Below are 12,677 nucleotides of genomic sequence, written 5' to 3'. Positions count from 1 at the left end.
AACCTCCTGCAGCATTCAAAATTGCTTGAGGGGAGCTGATGGACCTGCCCACATCTCACCACATCCACTCATCTTTATCTTGTGTGTGACACAGCAAGATTGCCCCCCTCTGTTCCACAGTGATAAACTACTGTACCTTCACCAACTCAACCAAGAGGTTTTTTTTTCTGTGTTCAGTCTGAATTCTTAAACCTAGGATAGTCCTTTTTGTCTCCAGCTGGTCAGGACAAGGAGGAGCACTGTGGCTCCTTTCCCTGGTTATTATGGGATTTTTGCCTCCAGTAATTATCTGCCAGATAGCTGGGCCACTCCGCCCTGCTTCACCCAAACTAAAGTTCTTGTTTTTGTGTCCTCTTCCTGAGTCAGCAATCTGTGTGAAATGACGGGGTGTATTTAGTGGGAGGTTTTCTTTTTTAATACAGTACACTGTCAGAAGTGGGTAACCCTTAGCTTTGATTTTCTCAGGCTTCTATATGTGGAAGGAAGTGAAAAAAAACCCTTAATGTAAAACAAGGCAAGCATCTCACTCACGATTGTAACTAAAAATAAATCTGTGCGAACTGTAAAATCTATTTGTGCCAATGTAAATATCAGGTGATCCACTGGTCAGCAAAGCCCTGCTGTGTGAGCTGAAAGTGGTGCCAGACAACCTGCCTACAGAAGTAGTATCCTGCTGCATAAGCCAGTGAAAATTGATAAGTGACAGTGAAATATTCATTGGGTACAGTGTTGAGTTTGGACACTAAAGATGTGGGGGTATTCTTGCAACCTTCTGTCATAACAGCAATTTCAGCTTATAGACTATATTTCTTAACCAGGACCTTCAGTATTTGAGCACCACTTTACACTGAGTCCACCCAGTGTTGTAAGTGACTGTACTGTGATAAGAGAACTTGTCCTCTCACCTTCTGTGCATTAGTAAAAAAGATCAGGAAATTCTTTGCAGCGTGGTGACTTTGTCTCAGTACGAGCAGGGTGACTGATCTGGTGAGAAACTGTTGTTGAAGTGACATTCATGCTGCTGCTTGTCAAGAATAAATTACGTCAGTTTTGATTCAATTCACCAAAACAGCTTCAGTACAGACTTCATGGTCGATATATACTACTCTTATCATTGGTAATTTACCTACATGTAGTTATGTTGTTTAATTAACTAATACATAGCTATGACTATCTATCATGGCATGGATGATGACTCAATGGGCTCAACACTAATAGATCAGAACCAAAAAAAAAACAAAAAACCCTGGAGCCCCTGGGTCTGTGTGTGGTAGACCTGTCCAGTGATCCATCGATGGCCTTTGACAAGATAAAAGTGAGATGCAATGGTCTTCATCACTGATTCTTAAATTATGACACTGTAATTAATAGTTCAGCCAAGCACTGGATGATTTTTACTTTTCACATTGAAAAATGTTTAGTATTCAACAACAAAATAAAATTAAAAAATCTATATATCATTCAAAAAACATCAGCTGGTGTTATGTGCCTCCTGTGCAGCATAAATATATTCAATATTTGTTCACTAAAGTTTTGTGGAATAATCTGACATGCAAAAGAAAAAATTGTCAAGATTTAAATGTGGTCTGCAGACACTGTCACCGTGTTAAATATTTAATGGTCTGGCTGAAGGAGTCCATATCAGTCAAACCACATGTACATTGATGTGAAGCAAACATAAGAGAAGTCTGGGATATATCTCAGTCTTTAATTACAAGTGCACAGCTGGTTGCTTTAATCAGAGACGAGTCACATACATGAGAAGGAAACAGATTTTCCATTTCAACAATTACTGTATCACCTACTGTAGATACCTTTGGGTTCTGTACACACCTAAGACACAGCCGTGCTTAAGGCAATATACTATGTCATACATACTGTAATTTACAGTATTAACATCACAGCCATGAAGAGTATCCCTGGAATGTGGCATGCTGGGAGAGGCAGCGATTGCTTCTCTTCATAGGTCTTTGAACCTGTGCTTTGAGAAAAAGATCTTGAGTTCACATGTCCTTGACAAACACACAGCGCCACAGTCCACTGCAGCACAGTTAATGTCAACACAACATAGTGGACGTTGTTACAGGGTTTGTTTGAAGGACAGGCATTGACAACTGATTTTTCTAGTCTTGACATGAGTAAAGGACAGTGGATCTACTTTTATCTAATAGTAGTTCTCTGATCTTATTTTTCTTTGCTGACAGAACAGTTCAACACGTGGCCTGAAGCACATCACAATATTCCCCTACACACAAAGATACAGAGAGGAGGCTACAAATCTTCTCATAAGAAAATACTTGGATTCTCTGCATGCAAAATAAGACAGCTTGCATGCATAATTCTCAGTCTGCCCTCTGGCTTATTTATTGATTTAAAGAGAGTTAGATGAGAGGATGAAAGGAAAGAAGTTGAGAACCTCACCATATGAATGATTCATCATTAAAACATCTCGTATCTCAGCAGCGTCCAGGTTATTTTGACCCCAATGAGCTCAAATGTTTGGATGAGAAATAATCTGCTCAGGCTCCAGAATGAGGAGACTTTGCACTTGGGATCTTTTGATGGAAAATGATCAGAGTAATAAGTAAAGAACACATTCCACATCAAATCAGTCACATTTTGTCCCTTTTCGGAGCCAATAGTTGTTTGAAACATTTACATAACAAAGAGTTAATTTTTTTTTTTTTTTTGTTCTTGTGTCATCAGACGATGGCGTGGCTCGTCCCTAGCTGCTGATCTTGGTCAGCATCTTGTTGATGGCCTGTTTGACGTGTGTGGTGGAGCTGCGGCGTCTGGCCTTGCCCTGCACGGCCTTGCGACGCCTCACCTCGCGGCAGAGCTCGTGGAAAGCCTCAGCCACCGCGCCGCCTTCATCGGCACACGCTGAACATTCGTAGAAGGCACATGCCATTTCAGCCGCCAGCCGCTCGCCTTCCTCGGTGCCAACCTGCCTGACGTGGTCCAGGTCTGACTTGTTGCCCACCAGGACCAGAGGGACATTCTTTGGCTTCTTCACCTCCTCTAGGAGACTTCGGAGCGGGGCCACCTCCTCGAAGCTTCCCCGGTCTGTGATGTCATACACGATGACGAATCCATCACCCCAGCGCATGTGACCCTCCTTCTGCTGGTTGTCCTCCTGAAATCAAAACAAACTAGAATTACCGCCTTGTGATTGTAAGCCGCTGCGGCCGTCAATCAGCCAAGTTGCAGGACATATGATCACAGTCTCCTTCCTGAGTTACAGCATGAGTGTTTTTGCAGAATATTATGATGTCACAGTGACGTTGACCTTTGACCATTTGGATGTAAAATGGGTTATGAGTACACAGTGACTTTTGACCACCAAATTCTCATCAGTTCATCGTTGAGTCCAAGTAAATGTTTTTGCCAAATCTAAACAAGTTCCCTCAAGGTGTTACTGAGATATCACATTCAAGAGGCCAAAACCGTGTTTTTGTTTTTGTGAGGTCTCCGTGATGTTGACCGGAAAATCTAATCAGTTTATCCTTGAGTTCAAATGATTGTTTGTGCCAAATTTGAAGAAGTTCCCTCAAGGTGATACTGAGATATTGTGTTCACGAGAATCAGACGGATTCAGACAGATAACATAATCCCTGCATTCCTGCGACAGCAGGTTATGTTCAGAAGTATCTCTTGACCAGACAAAGGTTTTTGTACAAATGAAACAAGATGTGTTAATTAGTGAGTTTCAGAGGGCCTGTGGGTGGATGTTTTCACCATGGTTTGGACAGATTCAGGTTAGCTGTTTCCCCTGTTCCAGTCTTTGTGTTAAACTAAACTGACTGGCTGTAGATTCATATGTACTGTACAGGCGTAGTAGTGATATTAGTCTTCCCATCTAACTCTCAACAAGAAAAAGAAATTCCAAGATATCAAACTATTCCTTTAAATGTAGTTCCTCTTAAACCTTTTCAAAACAAGTCAGATTATCTTCAATTTTCAAATTGTCAAGCTAAAAACAAGGATTTTTCTTCTTGTGTAAGTGACAGTTTGACACAAGTTTCACTCCCTGTGCACTTTGTCTTTTTATGCTCATGCTCATGTATGCTCATGTTTATGCTGAGTTTGAATATGAAAACATATTTGTTCTGGGCAGTTTTCAGCCATGCCCACTTATATAAGGTGTCTACTTTCTTTATGGAGAACCCTTTGTGCTCGTTTTTCTCTCTGCTCTCCAACACCTGCTTAAGGTAGAAATTTAATTTTGCAGCCATCTGAGGAACGTGAACATTCAGGCATTTGCCCCTAATTTGATCATGTTGAAGCAGAAACCATCCTTCCAGCTGTAACAGGACTAAACTATGCGTGTGGCAGACTTGAAGTCGTAACCTGACTGGAGGGAGGCTCACAGATTCTGATCTCATAGTTATTGGAAGTGGAAGCTTAAAAAATACCACATTCCTCCAGAGGACAGAGGAGACAGTTTGACATTTGTGTACCTGACCGACTTCTGAACCTGGAATTTATGAGGTACCAAGAAGACTTCACCTCCACAAATCATGATAGAGTTAGCGTCACGCTTTGATATAATCAGAGTCAAGAGGGGTCTGACATCCACCGCAGCCATGTCTGGAAACATTCAGACCTCATCCGAATAAACCTGAAAATAGACTACAATCTAATGAGAGAGAGATGACTTGGCTGAAGTGTCGCAGGGGAAATCATCTGCCAGCAGAACACCTACGCAGCGCTGCAGCATATTTATCCTGCGACCAAGCTCTTGCGCAAGCTCTCCCTCATGGCCGTGTTTGTGTGCGTCTGCAGGAAATTACCATCTTTATGTCACCACCCCCAGTTAAAAAATTCTTTAAAAGAAACAAAGCCTGGGAGATTTAAAAAATAAATAAATAAATAAAAGGCACCTAAGGATATATCATCAGGATAAGTATATCACTCTAAATATAATGGTATAATTGTCGTAGTTTGGTTTTTGGTTTGTGTTACTGGAAGATGTTATATTCAGTTAAATTGCATGTTATATTTTTATGTTGACAGGAATTAAAATGCACTTAATACTAGTATTAAAATGGATTAAATGACATCAGTGTGCAAATGAGTCATATTTCCTAAAGTGTTAAAAAACATTGTTTTGTTTCAACTCTTCAGATGCAAATCTTTGACACAATGATGGGATCATTTCTCCCACCTGCCCTGCTGTGTCCAGAATCTCCATGGTAACAACCTCATCGTCAATGTTGGCCTGGTGCCGATACGTGGATTCTGTAAGACACAAAAAGACAAAGAGTTAATCCCCTTTTTAGAAATCCAGTCCAGTGTGAGTCATCATTTGATGATAGTGACACCTGACTCCCAACAGAGCAGTAAAACTCATGATGCATTGATGAGTTAGTGAATTAGATATCAGGTAGGCAGAGTTTGGAAATGTGAGGACGACGCATCATCATTATTGAAGTGGGGAATATAATTCCACCTACTGTTTTCTTGTATGATTCACAGCACGCAGCAGTGGTTTTTATATAGGAAGGGGGGGGGGGCACTTTTACTATGCAGAGCCCCTGTAGCCCCTGGGTCTGTGTGTGGTGGACCCTGTCAGCGATCCATCTATGGCCTATGATATGAAAGAAGCGAGATCCAATGGTCTTTGTAAATTTTGACACAGTAATGAATAGTTCAGCCTCCTCAAATGGATGATTTTTTACTTTTCTCTTTTGATTTGTTGAGACTGAAAAATGTTCGGTTTTCAACAACAAAAGACAAAATTTTCTTATGATACATTAAAACATCAACAAGTCATTGGTCTTTCCAAAAGTGTGTTGTGAAGCATATCATTAATGTCAGCTCCCAGCTGGTACTGTCTACCTCCTCAGTGATTACAATGTGCAACAGTGGTTTTCCACTGAGCAAGGACATTTTTCATAATTAGCACTGTTTTGTTTTAGTAGTTTTGGTTGCAATTAAGTTTTTTTTCTGTTGTGATGTTGCTACTTAGGTAAGTAAAGAATCTGAAAATCCTCCAGCAGCAATTATAAAAATTAAAATAGAAGCTCCTCACCACACTGCTAGAAATGCTCAAATCATTTTAATCAGATTTCTACTGAAATGCCAACTCTTTGTTTGTGTAGTGATGCAACATGGTGGTTCTCTCAGTGTTTTTTTCTAGTGGCATTTTCAGCGTTGTAATTACTTATGATCACCAACATTGTTCCAGTTCATCCTGACGTGAACACGACTGTCCGTGCCAAATTTCATGGCAATCCAACAGATAGAAAAGATGGAAAGAAAGTCAGTAGGATTCATGAATGTGATTGGATGTTACTAGTCAGCGTAGTGGTCAAGTTGAATAAAATCAAGTCAAGCTTTACTGTCATTTCAACCATTCATTGTCACACACAAAATGAAAAGGCGTTAGCCAAAGTGCAGGAAAATAAAACAAATACTACACAAATAGAGTAAGACAGCAAGACAGTAAATAAAAGTGAGCTGTGCCAGATGAGGTAATACAGATGTGCAATGTGTGAGTGGTCTGGAGTGATCCTGGTCTATATGGAGGGACCTTGGATGCATGTGGCAGCCTGTCTTGATACTGTGGTGCCAGATGATGCATCGGTAAGGCTAATCAGTTACGGCACGTGCGACTTTAGGGCTCTGCTTTTGTTTGAGTTCACACCTGTTTACATTGAACACACAGTGGATGTCAGGTGATACCACACTGTAATGGTTTCTATAAACTGCGTCTGAGCTTTTCTACCAGTAATTACTGCTTAACACAGCCAGATCAAATACATGTGGCTTTAAAACATCTCCTCAGAGACCTCTGTCTGATGTGGACGTCACTGATGTCCATGTTTGTCTGCAGTCACTGGTTATGCATGTTCATACCCGAGGTGGGGAGCTTCTATTTTAGGGCAAAATAAAGACGCAGGTTGGTTTCTGTCTGGCTCAGACAGACAGTGCCTTGTTTGAAAAGGACATCACGTTTCCATTGGCTTTGCCTCCTCCATTAAATCATTACCTTGTTGTTTGAAGCCAAGCCCTTCAGTCTCTTTCAGTAGGTTGTTGAACCTTGCTGGTTGCTGGGAGATGGCTGACTCCTGTAATGACCTAAAATGACCTGAGCCTCACCTCTAACTGGCTCAAAAAGGAGGATAAGAGCTTTATATCCCTGGCACAGGAACACAGGTGTGAACTGTGACCGTGACCTTTCATTCCACCTTGGACAGCACAGGAGTTATCTGCCTGGATTGCGCCCTTGTAAAAATCCCATCTGTGTAAACACCTCTCAGAGATCACTGAAGCCCCTGAAATCCTTCTTGTGAAGGCATTGATTCTGCAGGATTTTGCCGTCATCTCAGCCATGGTTTAAACCAGCAGCTTCTCAAAGCTTTTGACTGAATCCAGTCTGCGAGTCATGCCCTCCCTGTTCTCCTGCCTTTTCTTGATGCATGGTTTGTTTTTGAAGGCAGATTATTTGAAAGCTTTGCTCCATTTACAGGCACAGTAAGGCAAGAAATCAATATCAGAAAAAAATGAAATCACCAGACATTGTTTTTTGTCAGTTCCTTGCATCACTGAACTTTCTCATTTTAAAATGTTTCCCCACCTTCATCTCACTGTCTTCTTTTCATGATACCTTTTTTATACTGACATTAAAATTTCACAACATAGAGACATGACTCTGCTGATGTTTCTACAAAGTGTAATCTTGAGCTTGTGCTGGTGGACAGTGGCAGTTTTTTTTTTAGTTTGTGATCCTGAAATGCACCTTGGGATTTATAATTAAGTTCTCTCCATACACCTCTATGCATCTAAGTCTTGCACCTTTTGGTCCTCTTCTGTACTGATGATTAAACTGGACCAGTATCAAATAGCTCCAACTGCCAGTCAGTGTATGTAATGTCACATGCAACATAGTCTCACATAGCCAGACCTGTCTCCACAGCACTATGTCATGGTCTGGCTGCACCATTATCTTTCTGCTGTAGGGGAAAAATGCTCTGGCTTGTTTGCATTTTTTTTTAACCAATCACAATCGTTTCGTGCAACGCTGAGCCCAGGATCCAGAGACGGTGCCCCTGCAAAATAGCATTGGAGGGGAACTTGTTTTGGTGCAATATTTGCACGTGTGGAGATGAAAGAAACAAAGAAAACACCTAAAAAAATAAAAAATAATAAAAAAAAAAAAACCCAGCAAAGACACATGTGGACTGTGTGATTGCACGATTCAATTTTTTATCAGGCTGCATCTCAGAGGTTGTAGTTGTTGTTTCCTGTCGTGAAGGGGATTTTGAAAATGGTAACAGGCAGGGGAAGTGGAAAGGGAGTTAGTCTGGAGTAGGCACCCAGTGGCAGGTTTATACCCACAGCCTGCTTCCAGTGAGTCAGACTACACACAACATGACAACTACAACAACTCTTTGGTCTTAGTATTGTTGGAATTATTTCATGTTTATACTGTAATAATAAAACCAAATGTAATAAAAACATAGTGGGCACTGAAACGTTGCCTCCGTATACCTGGGTTTAGACCTCAAAATGTACTTCAAGTAATATGCTTCATTATCTTCCCAAAAGATTAAACTGTATGCTATAAAAGACCTTAGGAAAAAAAAAAATTATTTACCGAACTTTGTTGATACTATGATAATTATTTTTACATTAGGTAAACTAAAATCTACCAGCTTGTATTTATGTTGTATCATGACAGAAACAGGAAATGAGCTGGACAGGACAAAAGTATTTAAATCAAAACACAAAATGCTAACAGTGTGAACAAAAATGCAGCAGTGACTCTCACCTAAGTTCTCAAGCTGCAGGAATAATGACTAATATCCACAGACTAACAGACATTGAGTCTACTGTGACCACCGCAGGCCCACCTCATACCCAGAGTACACAGGCTGCCGCCAAATGAAGAAAACTAAGCAGAGGTCGTGATTCAGGTGTGTGTCACGTACCTGTGGTCATGAGACATTTAAATCTGTCCCACAGCTTCCACAGCCTTCAATACCCTCAGTGCACGGTTGCTTAGGCCTATACTTAGTATGTGAAAGAGAAGCACTGCTGTGGGTGTGTTTGTGTGTGTCTGTGCGTGCATGTGTTTGTGCGATAGAGATGTTTGCTTTTTGAAGTTCAGTGTGGGCGTGCAGTCGTCAAGGAACATTGAAATCCATATCAGAAGACTCAACTTTGTCACACAGGTACTGAATGAGTGTGTAATGCTGTTTCAGTTTGTTTATATACTTACATTTAAATGACTGACAGCTTGTTTGGTAACATATAAAAGCCAAGAAGGCAGGAGAAAATGAGAGCTTTGGTCATTGTTGGACTTAACAGTGTGAGCATATGGCTATTTCCTGGAGGAAGTACAGAGCAGTGCAGAGTCTGTACCAATCAAACAAAAGTATCAATAGAAAAGAATTGTTCATTGATTTTTGGCAAGTGCTGTAACCAAGGCCTTCTCAGGATTCAACACAGATTATTTGGAAGTAATGGCATTATTATAAACCCATAAGACTACTACAACCACCAACTGAAATGAATTAAAGGTTTAACTTATCTTGTGAGAAAAATTGTTCAAATCTGACTCCCAGAGTGAGTATGTGCAGTATATTACCAGCTGTGCTTCAGCTTTTCAGTGATAAGTTAAAAAGCCAAACAAATAAAGCTGATGACACAGAAGACCTGTCAGACAGATGTTCACATTCTCAGTGACAAAGAGGGTTTAAAATAGCAGGTCTGAAGCTCTGCTGTTGCTCCAGTCCCTGCACGTCCACCCCACTGTGTCCCAGGTGCGCTCACTTCTCCAGGGGATAAACTTGCGTCCTGTGACGTAAAATGAAATGTCACAGAGAGCCAGAGGCGGAAGTGGCGTGGCGATTTATAGCTGCTTGGCTGGAGGCATGAGGAGCATTTCAGAGGGGAGAACCAGAGTCTCACAATGCAACTCATGGGACAACCTATTTCAGGAGCCATCACTCTGTCAGCCGCAAACAGTATCCAATCTGTCCACGTCCACCCCTCTGACTATTTGTTGCCAAATGCACTGACAGGGGGCAGGCCCACGATGATTTAACCAGCCCCACTACTCTTTCTTTCAGCCTTGGAGAGAAACAAAAGCAGTAATTTTCCTGGCAGCAAGTAATTCATCCCTCATAATTCAACCCCCCACCCTACCCCCCACCCCCATCCCACCACCCCAAGTGCTTGAAGCCTGTTTTGGCAGAGGACAGAAAGAGAAAGTGTGACGCCAGAGTCCAAGTCTCAAAACTGGAGACAAAAGTCAGTTAAACTGGTCCAATATCTACAGGATAATGTTGTGCTTGCTTTACTGTAGCTTAATTTCCAAATATTCAGAAACCAGCACAGTTGCTGTTGTGATGCCAGACTGCAGTAGAAGTAGCTCAGAGTTAACTCTCTGAGCCAAAGGAGATGAGATTCCGTGACTGGGTGGTGTTATGGGACATGAATATCTGCTGCAATATTGTGGCCATCTGCATCGTTACTGTTTCCCATAATGCTACAGGGAATGAGATCCAACCGGTCATCTTGTAATGTCTGGGGAGTTCAGCCCACAGCATACGCATGCAGAGACAGCCTGTGACTGAGTACGAGTGGCAAGCCTCTAATAATCAGTAAAATACACAGTTTCATGTCTTTCTGTATAATAATGTTAATAATGCAATAACATGGGATGATGCAGATGCTTGCATTTGTATTCTCACTGCTATTTTCATCATTATTGGAGCCAGAATATCCAAATGTAGTGTCTGATCTATACCTGTCAGTTAAGCAGAAATGTTGCCACAAATACATCTCTTGAAGCATGAACTTTAAAAAAAAAAAAAAAATTAGAAGAATTGATAATTAGCTGCTGTCTTTAAACTGGTATATTTCACTTTCTGAATAGATTTCATTGCTGTCAGATTTTTCTGAGATGGCATCAAGCAGAAATGAGTCGTGTTGAATGGAAGTAAATCATCAGCATAATAACTTTTAATCACATTTAATAATTATATTATTACCAAATCTTGAAATTGAATCACTACAGAAAACTTTAAATCAGTACTGAAAAATTTCTGGCTCGATTGCTCTTTCTCTGTGTCCCAGATGTTCACATCTTAATTTTAAATCTTGAGTTTTAGCATCTGAATTTGACTTGACTTGAATTTTTATATCTGAACTGAGCTTATTGAAATAGAGCATCTGACTATAGCTTTTGAATATTTGAATGTTATCTGTATTTGAGAACCTTTAGATAAATATATTGTGGAAATGAAAGTGTGCTGCTTGACACAGACTATTGAGTATTTAACAAAGTGGAATCAGATATGGTTGTGAGAGTCAAATATTTGAGGGCAGTAAATTCAGTGGTATTTTAACAGGCTACAGTAGCATTTAGTACTGATTAAATTTAAATTATTTTTGGGGGGCTTTTTGTGCCTTTATGATAGATCAGTGGAGACTGACAGGAAAGGGGGTAGAGAGAGGGGAATGACATGCAGGAAAGAGTCAGACCGATCGGGAGTCGAACTGGTGACTGCCTGCTAAGAGCGTCTTGCGCTCACACATGGTACGCGCCCTAACCACACGACTACCGGGCCGCCCCCAGTACTGATCAAATTTGCTGTTAAAATTAAAATTGTTATTGCAATGAGTTTCTTCCATATGTTGCAACCACAGTGACTTCAGCTTTTACCAGTATGATGGTTGATTATTACCACAAACCTCCAGCTCTACCAGTAATAAAAGCTGGTCTCTGTTCTACCTGTGACCTGGTATATAAATCTAACTCTTAACAAATCGGACTTCTTTACTGTAAATTTGTATGTATGCTTCCCAGCTGTTTTCACTCAGTCTTTATACATGAGGCTTTTATCTGATCTCTCGTCCAGAGTGAAAAGAAGAGAAATCTGCAGAGGATCTGACTGAAGGACTCTGCAGCAGTTTGTCCTTAATTAGCTCTGGCTACATTTGTGTTAGAGAAAACTGTATAAATGTTTTCTGGAAAGCAGTCTGTCCATGTTCATGTTTTTCTGATGAGGGGCTCAGCAGCCTAAGAGGAACATGGCATTTACTTGAGCCAGCTGTTGCACATGTTGCTTTGGGGGCTGAGTGTTACACCCCTCCCTTGGGTGGTGGCAAGGGGCACACAACACTCCACCTGTGACCCAAATCAGACTCATAGGACAGCTTTAAATCAACAAACTCCATAGAATTTATTTAACATAACTACAGCCAGGACACTAAATTAAGACACAAACACTCAAATACAAATAGGACCACAAATCATGACTCATGACATACAGGCGTACGAGACACCTCTGCTCAAGCAGAACCAGGTCGCGCTGGAGGGAGGGTGGGCATAAAGCTGTTCCTCCTCTCAGTTTGAATGTGTGCTAATCAGCTACATCTCGTATGGTCCTCGTTTGGAATGAAACTTTACAAAAATGAAACTCTCTATGACATGTGATTGCTTAGCCCTGCACTGAAAGCACTCAATCTCCCAGCATGCCTTGGAACACCAGTGATTATACAAAGAACATCTGCGCTTGTTTGTGACCCTGATCCTAATAAGTAGGTGGATAATAAATTGAGATGAATGGCGAGCTGTAGACACTGGAAACTGAGATCCATGAAGTGCAGCCCAGGCTCTGGCAGTAATCCTACATTTATAAGAGTAGCCCTCTGCACGCACA

General features: G+C 41.1%; 1 protein-coding gene across 2 annotated transcripts in view; it reads right to left on the bottom strand.

Annotated features, from left to right (window-relative positions):
- Positions 1–1,689: 1,689 nt before the first annotated feature.
- Positions 1,690–12,677, bottom strand: part of rerg (RAS-like, estrogen-regulated, growth inhibitor) — a 65,618-nt gene continuing 54,630 nt past the window's right edge. For both annotated transcript variants that reach the window (XM_071502825.1, XM_071502824.1), the window contains exons 4-5: positions 5,168–5,241; positions 1,690–3,136 (exon numbers count right to left, since the gene is read on the bottom strand). In XM_071502825.1, the coding sequence (XP_071358926.1) occupies positions 2,726–3,136; positions 5,168–5,241 (485 nt within the window). In that variant the 3' untranslated portion in view covers positions 1,690–2,725. The remainder of the gene's footprint in view (positions 3,137–5,167; positions 5,242–12,677) is intronic.

This window comes from Trachinotus anak, unplaced genomic scaffold (genome assembly GCF_046630095.1).
Source record: "Trachinotus anak isolate AG129_WGS33_773 ecotype Australia unplaced genomic scaffold, CSIRO_AGI_Tana_v1 ptg000018l, whole genome shotgun sequence".
Taxonomy (NCBI): Eukaryota; Metazoa; Chordata; class Actinopteri; order Carangiformes; family Carangidae; genus Trachinotus; species Trachinotus anak.
The sequence above is the reverse complement of the archived record's forward strand: the minus strand, read 5'-3'. Positions and strand labels throughout refer to the sequence as shown.